Here is a 19,010-nt window from a genome sequence, read left to right on the forward strand (position 1 = left end):
ATGAAAATTATGACATTCAAATTTCAGTATCCATAAAGTTTCTGGGCCTACCACTATACACTTGTTTTATGTACTATCTGTAGCTACTTTCACATGACAACAGCAGAGGTGAGCAGCTGTTATAGACAACATATGGCCCACAGAAATATTTACAATCTGGGCCTTTAGAAAAAAGTTTGCTGACTCCTGTTTTACTGCACTAGTCCCCACTCCAAGATGTGCTGCAGGCACATTCACTAGGCAGTGGGGCTCTTAACCAAAGTTTGCAAGAAGAAACCACAGAACCATCCAAAGAGGGGAAAAAAGCAGGGAGAGGGAGACTAAAACAGCCAGTTCCCTTACCTCTCTTTACCAAGTAGTGCATGTTCACCTCATGGAAAATGAGTTTCTGCTCTCCTCCACTTTCCAGACTTTGCCACCTACAGCTCCATGGCAGGTGGCTGGGAAGCCAAAACCTACGCCCTGTTGTGTGACATTACATCTAAGAACAGGAATAAAAGGGTGGCCCACAGGCATGCTGGGGTATCAATCCAGAGGGAACAGAAGATGCAGTGGAGGAATCAAAAAAGGTTGCACAAGGTTTGATGTGTCCAAGCAATTAAAAGGTCATGTTAACAATTTCAACAGAGAACTGGAAACTACAGAAAAGTTCCTAACGTGGCAGTTAAGCAAACTGCCAAAACACTTCAAACTCAACATAACAACAGATGCATTTTCGGGTTTTCCTGGTGGTCCAGTGGTTAAGAATCCACCTGCCAATGCATGGGATATGGGTTCAATCAATTCGATCTCTGCTCAGGGAAGATCCCATGTGCCACAACTATGGAGCCTGTGTTCTGGAGTCCGAGAGCCACAACCACTGAGCCCGCATGACCAGAGCCTGTGCTCTGCCACAAGTGAAGTCACCAAAATGAGAAGCCCACGCACTGCAACGAAGAGTAGCCCCTGCTCACTGCAACTAGAGAAGGCACGTGCACAGCAACCAGGAATCAGACTTATCAGAAAATAAATAAGTAAATCTTTAAAATAGATGCATTTTACTAAATATAATTACACCTCAATAAAATGCAGTCATACGAAAATGCGGAATTTCTAAAACAAAAAATACAAATCTAAAATCAAAATGTCAATAAATGAGATCAGATTGGGAAGGCCTGTTCTCCCACCTGTGAAGAATTAACTTCTTTAGTAATTACATCTCTGGTAGAAAGCCAGACCGAATATATCAAACAACTGTTTTCCAACACCGGGCAAAAGATCCAGTGTGATCTGTGATTCCTGTGAAGGGCAACAATGAAGTAAGAGCCCAAGCTTAATGCCTAGAAGCAGATTCCAGACTGTAGCACAGGAAAGAGGAACCCAAATAGAACCCAGAAGTCTTGCTGAAAGGAGGAGCAGATTGCCTGTAAGCAGGTCAAAATGACAAGAATACAGGAGAGGAAGTTGGCTGCAGAGAGAATGATCTCTGGAGCTGGACAGAGGAGCCTCCTTGAGACTCTAGCTGGGTAATGATCAGGGTACAGGTTGAGAACACTACCCAGAATGGGCAAAGCGGCACTAAAACAGAGCAGGCAGAACCCCAATCAATATTCACAGTCTAGGAAAAGCCTGTTTCCACCAACCAGAACAGAAAGACCTCCCAACACACCAAGCATTAGACAGAGTCCTAAGAAGGACACTGCCTAAATGAGGCAGATAAACAGGCCAAGGTTAAAGGCTGTGCTGGATCAGCCCAAACAAACCTTAGGCTCAATCTTTTAATAGACCAATTAATTCCAAGTAACTTACAAGCATGTCAGACAAAACTACAGCTCTTCAAGAGAATAAAACAAAATCTAGCACAGGATAACATATTTATTTACAAACTGCTGCTGCTGCTGCTAAGTCGCTTCAGTCGTGTCCGACTCTGTGCGACCCCACAGATGGCACCCCAGCAGGCTCCTCTGTCCCTGGGATTCTCCAGGCAAGAATACTGGAGTGGGTTGCCATTTCCGTCTCCAATGTATGAAAGTGAAAGTGAAGTCACTCAGTCATGTCTGACTCTTCGCAACATTCAATAAAAAAATTAACAAGCATGCAAACATATCCTATAACCAGAGCAATACATCAACAGAAATGATGAAATCAATCAAAATAAACACAGAAACAATAGGGGTGATGGAATTAGCAGACAAGACTGTTAAAAGCTCCACTATAGAGATGTTTCATATACTGACAGAGGAAAGTATGAACATGATGACAAGTAAAATGGAAGACAGAAATCAGGACCTAAAGTAAAAACTTCAGTGCACACGATTAACTAGATTAGACACTGCAGAACAGTTCTAGTCTAACCCACTATGTCTAAGCATACTACTGTTACATGCTATGTTCCATCCTTTATAAAACTCATTTACTCTGGGTCCTATCCGTAACTATAGGTCTGATACCAACCACCAGTCTTCATGTTAATCTATAGTCATGCAGTCATCTAAACATCTTTAGTCTCTATTCACTTCCTCAGGAAGGCCTCATGGAAACAATATTTTCTGAGCTCCTACTCATTGATAAGTCTGTGTCCTTTTTTACCTGAAAAATAGTTTTTTGGGTTTTTTTTTTAAGTTTATTAAATCTTTATTTACACATTCATTTGGAATTTTGTTTCTGTTTTTTTTTTTACTTTATTTTGCTGGACCATAAAATCCTTGGTTCACATTTTCTTTACTTGAATGCCTTAAATATGTTACTCAGCTTTCTTCTACATAAGGCCTGTTGTCACATCTGATAATAAACTCATTTTCTTCCTTTTATAATTATTATTAGTCTTTTCCAAGACCCAAAGCTACAAGAAAAAGACTAATTAAATATATAAATCTGACGAAATACATCCAAAATACAGAAAAGATACAAATAACCAAAGGGAAGTCGCTTAGTCGTGTCTGACTTTTGCAACCCCATGAACTGCAGCCTCCCAAACTCACGAATAAGAAAAGTCATTATGAAAATCAAGTATGTTACCTTTCAATCAAGCAAATACCTTGTATTTACAACATTCTTTTTTTACTTTGGCCAAGCCATATGGCATGTGGGATCTTAGTTCCCCAACCAGGGACTGAACCTGTGACCTCTGCATTGGAAGCACAGTCTTAACCACTAGAGCACCAGGAAGTCCCTACAACATTCTTTTATTTCTACATATCATCTGTCAACTGAAAAACCTGAGATTAGAAATTACCAAGATGTTCATGTTTACATTTGTTAATCTACTGGTATTTCCAAACATAAAGTGACAAGTTTAATTTTAAAAGCTAATTTTTATGCTGAATCATTTTAAATTGATGATTAGAAGAAAAGAAAATTTTAATCTGAGTTGAATTATTGATATACTTAACAAATTTGATGGGCCTCAAAAGCATTATACCAAATGAACAAAGCTAATTTCACAAGGTCACATACCACATGAAATTCTCAAAATGACAAAATTATGGAGATGGAGAACAAATTAGTGCTTGCCAGGGGTCAGAGATGGTAGAGGAAGTTAAGTGTGAATACAGAGGGACAGCAGGAGGGAGATGTTTGTAGTGATGGAACACTTCTGGATCTCAATTTTGATGGTTAGATAAATAGACACATACAATAAAATGGCACAGAACTAGGCACACATTATTACAGCAATGTCAGTTTCCTGGTTTTAACACTGCACCTAAGACTGTAACACTGTAACACTGAGGGAGGCTGGGAGAAGAGTATACAGTGACCTCTGTACTTCATTTGCAACTTTCTGTGAGTCTATTAATATTTCAAGACAAAAAGTTTTAAAAATTGCCTCACACATATCTAATTTCATGTTTCACTTCAAAGAACCCAAAAATAGAAACTGGAGGAGATTCATTTGAGTATAGCTTATGCAAAAAAGAGCAGGATAATGCCATTCCTGACCCCATGCTCCAAGACACACCTTTAACCTTACATCAAGATTAGCAAATGCATATATCTTTCAAAAATAAAATGTTTTTAAGGGATTATGTACTATTTTTACAGTTCTTTCCCTTAAATGACTCTTTGGTTCACCAAAAAAAACTACCAATCACAAAAGACAGGATTTAACTGTAAATATAAAAATGATAATGGCAGTGATTATGTAACAAATGTAAAAAACACTTCTGAGCTCTCTTTTTTGTTGCTTCCTCAAGAGAATTGTGAAGGAAAATATGACAAATAACGGAACTCCAAAAACAACCAGGAAAAAAAACTGAAGAAACAAGAAGCACTATATGTATAAAAACCAGATATGTGCCTCTCATATAATGGGCACTCCATTAGAGGCAACTGGTTGCAAGGCCCCAGGCTTGAGGCATCTAAATATCTCTGATGGAGAAAGTCTAGGATTAGTGTCTATATCCTCCATAATACATGTTAAAATTTTTCAGTCTCCAAAAACTTTTCCTTTCAAAAATCACTAAAAACCTCAAGGGCATTTCAAATAAAAATAGCCACAGAAAATATATTTGCTAAACCTTATGACTAAGAAACATGTTTCTACCCCACATACTATTCATTAACCTGGTATCAATCCTGTTCCCAATACAAAAGCCCTACCTAAGGAACAGGATACTTCTCACTCCAGGTGGAAGAGACATCCCCAACTAGATAAGGGTAAAACCTGTCAGCATAAGGCCTGCATCTTATAGGCCTGTTAGCAGTAAGACTGCATTTGTCTTCAGGAAGGATTCCAAAGAGTAAACAACATCTAAGTTATTCCTTCAGTTCAGTTCAGTCACTCAGTCGTGTCCGACTCTTTGCAACCCCATGAACCGCACCACACCAGGCCTCCCTGTCGATCACCAGCTCCCAGAGTCTACCCAAACCCATGTCCATCGAGTCAGTGATGCCACCCAACCATCTCATCCTCTGTCATCCCCTTCTCCTGCCCTCAATCTTTCCCAGCCTCAGGGTCTTTTCAAATTCCTTAGGGTAAAACAAGATTCATTCCTCACATTTAATAAGCAACACTGGAAAAATTCTATAAAACCAAGGTCAGCAATCACTTTTTTCACACTATTTTCACATTTTTCTCATAGCTTCAGTAACCATACCACATTTTGACTCTGATGCACAATCCAAAATCTAAGTCTTGTCACTTATTCCTAGGAGTTTGGAAGATTTCTGTATAGTATTCAAACGTCTAAGAAGCACGAAACACTTTATATTACACTAAATAAATCAAAAGTAAAATGGTAAGCACTTGATGGTATGAGTGGTATATTTTTTTTTAACTCATCATAGGCACTCAACTCACCATTAAACTCATTTTAGATCAAGATGCTAAAACTCATATTAAGCAGTTATTCGATTATGATTGCTAACAAAAAAGAAACTTCATCACGTAAAGTTCTTTACTTCAATTAAGTTTTATAAAAAGACAGTTCTAGCCACCCCCCCCCAAAAAAAAAAGAGACAGTTCTTAAAGTCAGTTTGTCTGGATGTCATCAATAAAAAATTATCCATCTCTCACCTCCCCCAATCCTGCTGGGAAAAAAAAGTTACTACTATGCCAATTCTTAACCCAATTCTTCTTGATTTTCTTATCTAACACTATGCCATTAATAACAATTCCATCATCCACAACACAGTTCTTAACATTTAGCTCTGCCACCAACTAATACTCAACACTTTTAAAAAAATTTAAGGACTTCCTTGGGGGCCCAGTGTCTAAGACTCTGCACTGCCAATGCAGGGGGCCCCAGTTTGATCCCTGGTCAGAGAACTAGATCCCACATGCTGGAACTAAAGAGTTAACATGCCACAACTAAAAGTCCCACATACCACAACTAAGACCCAGGGCAGTCAAATAAATAATAAATATTATAAATAAATACATAAATATTAAAAAAGAGGGGTAATAATGCTTCACTTCAAGTGTCTAAGATCAACTGCTTACAGAATACATGACTTGCATCATACAGTTCAGAAGACTGTATTTAAACAAAGTTAAGATTACTTGAGAAATACTTAAAATAGTTAACCTCAGGGAAGAGGTAAAGAACACAAACACCCTGCAAAATTATTTCAGCAATTTCTGAGGGCACTACCAAGTTACAAAAGCAGTTTTTCCATCTGCAAACAAAACTAATAGGATTAAAAAATAGACTCCAGAAATATTACTGTTACTGTTTATTGATAATTTCGCAGCAAGTATGCAATTACCTTAAAAAATAATATTAGAAAATCTATGGTTAACATTTTGTTTTCACATGCTCTTGATACAAAAATCTAAGCACTCCTCTTAAGAACAGTGACAAATAAAAAAAAAACAGCTCAACTGAACTCATCTCTCCAGAAACACAAACACAGAATCCCATAAAAATGAGCTGAGTTTCTGCAGGACACAATTAAATTACCGTATGTCACTTCTCTCCCACATAATTAACTGAACATCTCAAAAAGTATCACTAATCTGTCACCAAGGTATGGCTAAGAATGATACAGACGTTTTAAAAAAAAAAAAAATTTGCATAACTTTATCTCGTTTCTTACATTTATAAATAACTAATTAAAATGTAGCTACACACACTCTATGAAAAGAACAATAAAAAGTACATTTTGAGTTACAGAAAATAAACCTGCTTCTCTAATATGGCAAGATCAGATCTGCATACCCTTATATAACCTTAAGAAAGGGTTAACCAGAAATGTAACTATGTAGGTAGGAACACAAGAGAAAAAAGGCTGTCAAAACCCCACCTGTATATCTGTTTTCAACCATTTGGAGTCAAGTCGAGTCTGAGCAGCCAAACAAAAAGAATCAGAAGGCATCTTTCCCCTGATTTCCTCCCAGTCGTGAAACCTGCAAGCAAGGAATATTACTCAACCATAAAAAAGACCAAAACAATGCCATTTGCAGCAACATAGATGGACCTAGAGATTCTGATACTGAGTGAACTCAGAGGAAAACAAGTATCATATATTGCTTACATGTGTAATCTTAAAGCTATAAATGAACTTGTCTACAGAACCGCAAGTTATAGGTATAGAAAATAAACTTATGAGGTGACAGGGGTGATAAATTGGGAGATTGGGATTGAGTAATACATATAAAATAGACAATTAATAAGGACCTACTGTAAAGCACAGGGAACTCTACTCAATACTGTAATGGCCTGTATAGGAAAAGAATCTAAAAATAGACTGCACATGTGTATATGCCTAGCTGATTCACTTTGTGTACACCTGAAACGAACACAAACACCACCGTAAATCAATTATACCCCACTAAAAAAATGTTTTAACCTGCAAGTAAAACAGAAATATTGAAGACCTAAACCTCTTCAGAATTTTATAAAGTCCCTCCCGCAAGGTTTAATGCAGCAAAAAGAACAGAAATGGAGAAGAAGAGCACTGGGGAGAGGGGACTGAGAGGAGGAGGGAGAAAGAGGGAGGGAGGGAGGAAAAAGCCTACTTCGAGTCCAGGTAAGAGACTCACAGACGGGGCTCGCCCGCGTCTATACCACATGGGCGAGACCTTGAGAATGGACGGTCACAGAGACCAAATAACAATGTCATTTCCTTCCCTTAAATCCAAAAGGTTAACACACAAACTGCAGGAACCCCACGTCTCCACGACAAATGACACCAGCATGCATTATCCTCTTTACCTCAGAGCAGCAACTGGTGCGTGAAATAAATTAATCAAAATTCACGTCTGCAGAAAAATCCAAAACAATAATCACTTAGAAATGAAAAGACAGACTGAGACGCGCGCCGTAGGCTGTGAGCCCAGGCCTGGGCCCAGCGGCTGTGCCAACGCCCGCCGTGGCCCGGCTTGGCCCGGCCCCGGCCCGCACCGCCTCAGCGGCCGGCCGCCCTCGCTGCACCCCCGCCGCCCGGAGTACGAAGACAGTACGGCACAGGTCCCCAGCTGCCTAGCTCCCGCTCGTGCTAACACAGACCAGCCACCACTGGCTCCGCCGGTGCTCGCAATCCCGGCGTCTCTTGCGGCCGGAGGGGCGGGTCGACGCGGGGCTGAGGCCCACGATGCTCAGCCAATTGCATTGAGGCGTCTCCGCGGGCCCACCCAATGGGAAAGAGGAACCTCCTCGCCCCTCCTCCCGATTCTCCAGTTTCCTTCTATCCTGCTAGTCTTCTTCCTTAAGCTCACCCGTTTGCGGTCAGGGCCAACCGAAGACGCCGAGAGGCGGGATTTCCGCCGTATGCACGCACACACGCACGCGCTCCTGACCCGGATTTCGCACTGCGCTCTCGGAAAGCCAGCCAATGTGGTGGACTTCTAAGACACCGGACTAGTATAGGAACGTGCGGCCAGGACGGGCGCTGGGGCTAAAAATGAGATTGGGGTCTCCAAGAGCCTCTTCCTGCTTGTTGCACTGAATGCTGCTGAAACCCTGGGCAGAATACGTGGAGCAGCTGGTGGCAGGGGAATCAATCGGAAAAGGAAGTGAGAGCTTTTAGTTCCACAACCAGTAGCCGAAAAACTAATTCTTAAGAAGTGCGAAACAAATTTATGTAAAGTATGTTCTCAGATCATAATGTACTTAACTACAAATCATTAAAAGATACAGGCCATGTGATAACCATAATGGAAAAGAATGTGAAAAAGAATGCGTATATATGTATAACTCAGTCCCTTTACTGTACAGCAGAAGACGCAGGAACCGCAGTTTCAATTTCTGGATCGGGAAGATACCCTGGAGGAGTAAATGGCAACCCACTCCAGTATTCTTGCCGGGAAAATCCCATGGACAGAGAAGCCTGATGGGCTACAGCTACTGAGACTACACCACAAAGCTCAGATACTCAAGCAATCCAAAGTTCCAGTGCCTTGATGCTGAGATGCTGAATTTCGTTCCCAGAGAAGGAGCTCCATAGTGCCATTTGCTGCTTGGGGTGCAGTCTACCTCTGTAGCAGCTCAAGCAAAACAAATGCTGAACCCTATTATCACTCTGCCTCTTTTTCATAAAAGCAAAAATTCTCTGGGATTTCTTTTGGTTAGCGAAAACGGGTAGTAATATAGGCCTTTTTATAAAAGTAACGTGGAGTAAAATGAACTTTTGAAAAGGGGTTCCCTCTACCTCCCTCCCTCTCTATAGGAGGTTTTCTGAGACTGTATTCTTGTATTTAAGGGCTTTCCTGGTGGTGCAGACGTTAAACCGTCTGCCTGCAATGTGGGAGACCTGGGTTCAATCCCTGGGTCGGGAAGATCCCCTGGAGAAGGAAATGGCAACCCACTCCAGTATTCTTGCCTGGAGAATCCTATGGACGGAGGAGCTACAGTCCACCGGTCACAGACTCGGACAGGACTGAGCGACTTCAGTTTCACTTTCCCTCTACCTGAAACAATTGTATACATACAAATTTGACCATTTATATGAAATGGGTTAATTCCATGAAAGTTGTACACTACTATACTCACTCAAAAAGAAATTGATAACCTGAATAGCACTATACCTGTTAAATTAAATTCACAGTTAAAAAACCTTACAAAAAAGAAACCTCCAGGACCAAATTGTTTTATTGGTGGATTCTGGTTCTACTAAATATTTAATAAAGAAATAACACACGCTCTTCCAAGAAATTGAAGAGTACTAAACATTTTCTTTATATAAGCCTAACATTATCCTAATAACAAAACCAGAAAAAGGCATTACAAGAAAACTTAAAAGACCAATATGCAAACATATTACTAGATGCAAAAAAGTTTTAGACAACTTTTTGCAAATGGATTCTACCAACATACAGAAAGAATAACACAGCTTAACTAAGTGGAGTAATTCACCATGAGATGATCTCCAGTTAAATTCAGTTCAGTCGCTCAGTCGTGTCTGACTCTTTGCGACCCCATGAATCACAGCACACCAGGCCTCCCTGTCCATCACCAACTCCCAGAGTTCACTCAGACTCACGTCCATCGAGTGTGATGCCGTCCAGCCAGCTCATCCTCTGTCGTCCCCTTCTCCTCCTGCCCTCAATCCCTCTCAGCATCAGAGTCTTTTCCAATGAGTCAACTCTTCTCATGAGGTGGCCAAAGTACTGGAGTTTCAGCTTCAGCATCATTCCCTCCAAAGAAATCCCAAGGCTGATCTCCAGAATGGACTGGTTGGATCTCCTTGCAGTCCAAGGGACTCTCAAGAGTCTTCTCCAACACCACAGTTCAAAAGCATCAATTCTTCAGCGCTCAGCTTTCTTCACAGTCCAACTCTCACATCCTTACATGACCACAGGAAAAACCATAGCCTTGACTAGATGGACCTTAGTTGGCAAAGTAATGTCTCTGCTTTTCAATATGCTATCTAGGTTGGTCATAACTTTTCTTCCAAGGAGTAAGTGTCTTTTAATTTTATGGCTGCAGTCAGCATCTGCAGTGATTTGGGGCCCCAAAAAATAAAGTCTGACACTGTTTCCACTGTTTCCCCATCTATTTCCCATGAGTGATGGGACCAGATCCCATGATCTTCATTTTCTGAATGTTGAGCTTTAAGCCAACTTTTTCACTCTCCTCTTTCACTTTCATCAAGAAGCTTTTTAGTTCCTCTTCACTTTCTGCCATAAGGGTGGTGTCATCTGCATATCTGAGGTTATTGATAGTTCTCCTGTCAATCTTGATTCCAGCTTGTGCTTCTTCCAGCCCAGCGTTTCTCATGATGTACTCTGCATAGAAGTTAAATAAGCAGGGTGACAATATACAGCCTTGACGTACTCATTTTCCTATTTGGAACCAGTCTGTTGTTCCATGTCCAGTTCTAACTGTTGCTTCCTGACCTGCATATAGGTTTCTCAAGAGGCAGGTCAGGTGGTCTGGTATTCCCACCTCTTTCAGAATGTTCCACAGTTTATTGTGATCCACACAGTCAAAGGCTTTGGCGTAGTCAATAAAGCAGAAATAGATGTTTTTCTGGAACTCTCTTGCTTTTTCAGTGATCCAGTGGATTGGCAATTTGATCTCTGGTTCCTCTGCCTTTTCTATCTCAACAGCAAAAAAATAACACTTTTGATGAAATCCAACATTTCATTATAAAAACTCTCAGCAAACTAGAAAGAGAACTCAATCTGATAATGGACACTTATGAAAACCTGCATGCAAGTCAAAACAGTCTTGTAAAAGAGCAAAGGTGGAGGACTCACACCTTCTGATATGAAAACCTACTATAAAACTATAGTAAACAAAACTTTAATACTTCCAAAAGGATAAAAAAAATATATCAATGGATTAGAATACAGAAGAAACATTCATATATCTGGTCAATTGATTTCTGACAAGACTATTCAATAATGAAAGGACAGCCTTTTCTGTAAACGATTCTGGGAAAACTGGATACCCACATGCAAAAGAATGAAGTTGGACCCTTGCCTTATATATATACCATATATAAAAATTAACTCAAAATTAATCAAATCTAAAAGTAAGAACTAGAAGTTATAAAACTCTTAGAAAAACACATGGGAGAAAACTTCACCTTCATGACATTGAATTTAGCAATGATTTCTTAGATAATGACACCAAAAGCACAAGCAACAACAGCAACAAATAGGCAAGTTGAATAAACTTAAAGCTTTGCTTACCCCTAATGTAATTTAGGTTCCTACTTCTCATCTGTTTCCCACACCTAAACCCTTTGGAACTTATAGACTATCATCCACAACATCTTCAATTGATTTTTTAATATTCTCTTCATATTACTATTCTAATGAAAAATTTGTTGTCCCCTGTGGAAAAAATCAGTCACTTTTTATTCTCTCACGTACGTACATCTTAGGGCATGAAGTTGTTCCTGACACTTTAAAACTGTTTTTCCTTCTGCTTCACTTAAGAAAACAAAACAAAAACCCAAACTTCTTTGAAAGTGAAAGTTGCTCAGCTGTGTCCGACTCTCTGCAACTCCATGGACTGTACAGTCCATGGAATTCTTCAGGCCAGAATACTGGAGTGGGTAGCCTTTCCCTTCTCCAGGGGATCTTCCCAACCCAGGTCTCCTGCATTGCAGGCAGATTCTTTACCAGCTGAGCCACAAGGAAAGCCCAAGAATACTGGAATAGGTAGCCTATCCCTTCTCCTGGGGATCTTCCCCAGTCAGGAATCAAACCAGGGTCTCCTGCATTGCAGGCAGATTCTTTACAAACTGAGCCATAAGGGAAGCCCTTACTATAAGACGATACTATCATCTGCTTCTGACTGCGATAATCCACACTCCTTTTCATCACCTCTCATGTTCGCTGAAGAACAGGAATCACTCATCCAGTTCCCTAACCTCTCAGGACCGCCCTTTCTTCCTGCTCCACCTGAGCCATTAACCACCCTGATCAGTTCCATTCACCAAATCTCCTTGAAGATCACAACTGTGGGCCTCTGACTCTTTGATCACCATATCTTGTCTTTCTAGTTCACTTCCTCTAGTAACTATGCCAATGATCTTCAACCCCTTTAGGAGTCCTGAGTCACATTCTCACTTTTTTTTTTTTTTCGCCAAGTTAGATTTTGCAGCCCAGAATATCACTTGTCCATAATCTCTAACCACTTGCACCCCTTTCCCTCGATTGTACTTCCCTGGGAAACCTCAGCACTGGATGACTCTGCTGCACTCACTTGGAATGTGGCTGAATTCCTGAGGTTTCTACCGAGCATCCACTCAATAGTTCTTTACATTCGCCTGGTGCTCCTGGTACCCAGAATACAACAGGCCTGAGGATGAAAAGCCAGATAGGACTTCCCTGGTGGCATGGGGCATAAGAACCTGCCTGCCAATGCAGGGCACATGGGTTCAATCCCTGATCTGGGAGGATTCCACATGCCTTGGAGCAACTAAGCCCATGTGCCACAGCTCCTGAGCCCACAGGCCACAACTAATGAAGCCCAGGCACCTGGAGCCTGTGCCCCACAACAAGAGAAGCCACTGGATGAGAAGCTCTTGCACCACAATGAACAACAGCCCTTGCTTGCCACAACTAGAGAAAGCCTGCACACAGCAAGGAAGACCAGTGCAGCCAAAAATAAAAGAATGAAAAACCAGCCAGCGGGGGTAGCAGAGTGGAGGGATGGTAGGCGATCATAGAAGACGTACATGTACCACTCACCAATCTTCAGCCCATTCACCCCAAGACTTACTAAGGGTAGAAAAAATTAACAACCAGATATTACTGCACTCAGAAGCACTCTAACTGGTGAAACTTCTCGCCATGAAAATTACCATCATAATTTCTGTCTGTAGTTTCTTTCTTTCTTCTGTTACTGTAGATAAAGCTTCCCATGTCTTATAGGTAGACAATCCCCCTGCTAGGGCTCTGGATCCACGTCCTCAGCTATCCATTCAGGAATTAGTCCTTGCCTCCCCTACCCTCCATCTTTCCCTCTCTGCTGTATTTGTTCTATCAACTTATAAATAGGCCTGGATCCTAGCTTTAAAGACCCTCCTTTGAATTCTGCATGTCCCTTCAGAAACTTTCTCAATTCTCTCTCACTTTTTGTATAGCAAGGTTTTTTTCAAGTGGTCTCTACTTTCTACCTTCATTTCTCCATCCCATCCTCACTTGGCCACACCAGTCAGGCTTTGTTCCCACCACTTACCAGTACACTCTTAGAGAGGTTACAAATGACCTTCACTTGGCCAAATCTCATATCAGTCATCAATCCTCACCATTTGTGAACTCCCAGTAAGTTCATCGGAGAAGGCAATAGCAACCCACTCCAGTACTCTCACCTGGAAGATCCCATGGATGGAGAAGCCGGGTAGTCTGCAGTCCGTGGGGTCGCTAAGAGTTGGACACGACTAAGTAACTTCACTTTCACTTTTCACTTTCATGCATTGGAGAAGGAAATGCCAACCCACTCCAATGTTCTTGCCTGAAGAATCCCAGGGATGGGGGAGCCTGATAGGCTGCCATCTGTGGGGTCGCACAGAGTCAGACACGACTGACGCGACTTAGCAGCAGCAGCAGCAGTAAGTTCATAGTTGCTCACATCTTCATTATTGAAATTTGTTCTTCACATTTACCCATGTTTCTTCCTACATGGCTGGAAATTCTTCATCAGGCTCCTTATTTTCCTGACCTTTCTATATTGGAATGACCCAAGCTTATTCCTCATCTCTTTTCTTTATGAATGCTTATTCCTTGGGTAATGTCATCTAATCCTATGACTTTTAATATGCTAATAACTTCCAAGTTTGACATCTTTCATCAAATCTAATATGCCTTGATGTCATTATTTTCTTGATTTTACTAAAAGGTGTCAAAGAAGATATCATAACTGAATCACAATTTCCACTTGTCTGACATCCATTGATAACAGGATGCATCCTTATTTCAGAGTATTAAAATATGGAAAATATGTACCTCAGAATTGAGGAAATAAGATTTATAGATTTCCAGTTCTAAATTCCAGGCCTACATCCAATTACCCATTTGGAAGAATAATATGTATCTCAAATTTAGCATGTCCAAAAGTGAATATAGGCTCTCCCCTCCCCACCTCATATTCTTCTCAGTAAGCAGGCTACATTTCACCCAGTTGCTCAGGCCAAAAACTTTGGAATCATCCATAACTCCCCTCTTTCTCTCATGTGCAACATCCAACCCAAGAAAAAATCTCATTGGCTCGATCTTGAGTTAGATCATTTCACATCATCTTCACAACAACATGGTCCACAACATCTTAATGTCTCACCTGGACCTACGCAAGATGCTCGTAACTCCTCCCCCTACTTCCATTTTTGTGCCCCATCATCTGTTTTCCACCCAAGCAACCTCATGATGCTTTTCAAATATGCTTCAGATTCTCTCTCCCTAACCAAACCCTCTAATGGCTTCTCATCATACTTTGAATAAAATTCAAGATCACTATCATGTCTGCAAGCTATACCTGGTTACTCCCGACTCTGTGCTTTCTTCCTTCCACTTTCTTCTCTACCCACTTCATTCCAGGCACCCTGGTCTTCCTGCTGCTTTAACATGCCAAATGTGTTTCTGTCCCAAGGCCTTTGCCCTTATTGTTCTCCCTACTTGGAAAGATTTTTCCTTAGAAACTTAGCTGGTTTTCCTCTATTTATACATAGCTCAAAATCTCATCAACATCTGACTCCACACCCCAACTCACAGTGTCCAAGAAAGGAAACCTCCTTGACTATTTCCAGGCAATGGAGAGGGTCACTCACTCTTGAGGAAGTTATCCATCCTTGGGTCAATCATCAGAGCCAAGAGGAGAGCCATATGATATAAAACACCTACTTAGATCCAGTCCTTCAGCAGAAGCTATAGGTTTGATGTATTTTCAAATAAGATTCATGAGTTGGGTAGGCACTCATATAACAAGTCTATTTACAATTTCTTTACCTTTTTGATTGGTCAAGTTTCCAATAATTAAGAGGAAGAGCTTTGCAGACAGGCCATCTCTGTTAAATTTTGTTTCTGCTTCTCATTAGCTATGTGACTTTTGGCAAGTCATTTAGTCTCATTTTATTTAATTGTCCATTTTAATATTTTCTTCATCATGCCACACAGCATATGGGATCCTAGTTTCCTGACCAGGGAGTGAACTGCACCCATTGCATTGGAAGCACAGAGTTTTAACCACTGGACTCCCAGAGAAGTCCCTAGTCTTATTTTTAAATAAGGATAATAAAAGTATCCGCTTCATAGAGTTACTTTGAGGATCGACATAACTGATACAATGTGCCTAGAACAGTGCCTCAATTCAGTTCAGTTCAGTCGCTCAGTCGTGTCCGACTCTTCTCGACCCCATGAATTGCAGCACACCAGGCCTCCCTGCCCATCACCAACTCCCAGAGTTCACTCAGACTCACGTCCATTGAGTCAGTGATGCCATCCAGCCATCTCATCCTCAGTCGTTCCCTTCTCCCCCTGCCCCCAATCCCTCCCAGCATCAGAGTCTTTTCCAATGAGTCAACTCTTCTCATGAGGTGGCCAAAGTACTGGAGTTTCAGCTTTAGCATCATTCCTTCCAAAGAAATCCCAGTGCCTAGTAAGATCTTAATTTACGTTAGCCATTATCATCATCGTTATCATCATCATCATCATTCCCCTTGGCCTCATTCTAGCTCCAGTTACTTATTCGGAGCTGAAGGAGACCCCAAAGACAAAGGAGAAAAAAAGGTAATTTATCCCACCAGAAGATTCCTGTATGTGCTATAGAATCATAGAGGTTTGAATTCTGAGTTAGCTGCTTCTATGTGAACTCATGGAAGCTGTTTAACCTCAGTTCCTTTACTTGTAATAAGAGAGTCTCACTTGCCTAGCTCTTGAAATGTTCCGTCGGTCAGAGACTATGTGTGTGAGGTGTCATGCAGTCTGTAACTAATAACCACCCATAGCACCAGAGACAGTTCCTCTTTGTTTCCAAGCATACATGAAGACTGTATTTCCTCCTGAAGTGAGGTAGAATCATACCAGTAGGTAATGGGTAGAAGTGGCATACATCTGTTCTGAGCTGGAACATTAAGTTGCTGATGTGAGATCCTCTAGCATTCTCCTCCTCTACATAACAATTATTGGATTGTATAACAAATGTAGAAGTAATGACAAAGTTAGGGAAGCACTGTTTTGCAAATCCTAATAACGGTGACTCAGGCAACTCGTAGTAAAACCATTAGGTGAATGATTGATGTCCTATAGTAATGCTACCCAAAAGGCTTTCTAGTCACAAGGGGAAAACGTTAATTGTCCTGAATGATATCACCCTAATCCTGTGACCACTGTTAGTAACTCTGATGAAAGGTCAACTAGATATTTTGAGTCTTCTGACATAATACAAAATATTCAATATTACCCCTGATACACACTAGTTTTTAAAAAAATTAGAATTTTTCATTAAATCTATGCTTTCATTCGGAGAAGGCAATGGCACCCCACTCCAGCACTCTTGCCTCGAAAATGCTATGGACGAAGGAGCCTGGTAGGCTGCAGTCCATGGGGTCGCGAAGAGTCGGATACAACTGAGCGACTTCACTTTCACTTTTCACTTTCATGCATTGGAGAAGGAAATGGCAACCCACTCCAGTGTGCTTGCCTGGAGAATCCCAGGGACTGGGGAGCCTGGTGGGCTGCCGTCTATGGGGTCGCACAGAGTCGGACACGACTGAAGTGACTTAGCAGCAGCAGCAGCAGCAGCATACTTTCATTAAATCTTTTCTTTTTAAATGTTTTCATTAAATCTATCAAGTCTTTAGACTCATAACTTTTGAGTTACAGGACACATAGGTATTAGAGATACAAGTTGAAATCATCACAAGTAATCTGACCTAGTCTCATCAACAAGTCAATGGTGTGAAGAAAGGGTCTGAATTAGATAAAAAGAGAATTGAGATACTTATGTGATTTAAGAGACCAAATATAAATGCAGAGTCCTGAGTTGAATACTTTAGACAATTTCCATTTAAAAGTCATTTGAAGGATAATAAGATAAATCTGAATAGATCTGGGTTTTAAATTATGTGGATATATACTGATGTTTAAAAAGTGAATATCATTGATGGGGAAAAAACAAATTGAAAAACAATGTACAGGATGAAAATATTTTGCAAAATAGTGTGTGTATGTGGATGCACACATTGAAAAAGATCTGGGAATGTACATTCTAAGAGATTAATAGTGATAAAATTTGAGCAATGAAAAAAGATGTGATTATTTTCTTAGTTATGCTTATCTGTATTTTCTAGTTTTCTAAACATATAAAGGTTAAATTGTACTCTAAAAATAAGTGAATATAATAAGTGCATGCATGCTCAGTCATGTCTGACTCTTTGCAACCCCATAGACTGTAGCCTACCAGGCTGCTCTGTCCCTGGAATTATCTAGGCAAGAATACTGGAGTGGGTTGCATTTCCTACTCCAAAATATAATAAGACTTCACTGCAAAAAAGTGAAGTGTAAACTTTTTTTTTTAGTTAACTGGAAAAATTTTATTTCTGGAAATATAGTTTCTGAGGGAAAAAAACTTACCACTTAAAAACACCTAGAGATATTAGAAATTATATTACAGTCTAAATATAACCAAGGCTTCCCTGGTGGCTCAGAGGTTAAAGCAGCTGCCTCCAATGCGGGAGGCCTGGTTTTGATCCCTGGGTTGGGAAGATCCCCTGGAGAACGAAATGGCAATCCACTCCAGTATTCTTGCTTGGAGAATCCCATGGACGGAGAAGCCTAGTAGGTTACCATCCACGGGGTCGCAAAGAGTCGGACACGACTGAGCGACTTCACCTTTAAAACCTCAATAATATTTCTAGATATAACGCAAAATAGAAACTGAGAGCTAAAGCAATGATAGAGTAAGAAAGCCTTTGTAACCTGAAAATAGTTGCTCATACTTGGAACCTAGACACCTGGAATTCCAAATCTGAGAGACAATCTTGGAGTACTGGGAATAAGTGTTCACACAGGGAGCCTGAGTTAGAGACCAACAAGCAGGAGAGATGAGGATATTCACCCTGGGGAAGTTAACCATATTCAGAACTTAGATGCTTGTCATCTACCAAGGAGAAGAAACGGGATTGTTGCCCAGAGACCAAAGTTTCATCTTAGAGCTTACAAACTTGAGGTGCAACAAGTAGAGGAGACAGAGCCTTGACACCCTGGAAGTAGGTAACTCTATGTGGAACCTAGACAGGTGGACCCTTATAATCTGAACTTGGGGAATTGGATTCAAGCAAGGAGCAAAGACAGCTTTGGTGGCCTGTGTAACCCATACTGGGAATAGGAACCTGAGATCCAATAGGATGGGACACATGGCTTTTGTGCCTGGATGTGGAAGATTATACTCAGAACTTGGAGAACAACAACTCGGGTACAACAAGTGACGAAACAAAGCCTTAGTTCCTGGGCATAAACACACTGGATCCCACGAGCAGAAGAGACAATGTCTTAACGCCCTTAAACCATGTGTACATACTTAGTATTTCTGCTCATGAGATCAAACAAGCAGTAGAGACAAGGCTTTAGAACCCTAAAGGTAGTAGTCAATACCCAGATTTTATACTAGGAATCCAAAAGGCAGAAGGGCCTCTGCCTC

General features: G+C 40.9%; 1 protein-coding gene across 1 annotated transcript in view; it reads right to left on the bottom strand.

The window, feature by feature from the left end:
* Window positions 1–6,795, bottom strand: part of HERC2 (HECT and RLD domain containing E3 ubiquitin protein ligase 2) — a 242,029-nt gene extending 235,234 nt beyond the window's left edge. Inside the window, exon 1 of the mRNA XM_068968361.1 lies at window positions 6,724–6,795. Within this exon, the coding sequence (XP_068824462.1) occupies window positions 6,724–6,795 (72 nt within the window). The remainder of the gene's footprint in view (window positions 1–6,723) is intronic.
* Between the last annotated feature and the right edge of the window lie 12,215 nt (window positions 6,796–19,010).

The sequence above is a fragment of the Capricornis sumatraensis genome, chromosome 3 (genome assembly GCF_032405125.1).
Source record: "Capricornis sumatraensis isolate serow.1 chromosome 3, serow.2, whole genome shotgun sequence".
NCBI lineage: Eukaryota > Metazoa > Chordata > Mammalia > Artiodactyla > Bovidae > Capricornis > Capricornis sumatraensis.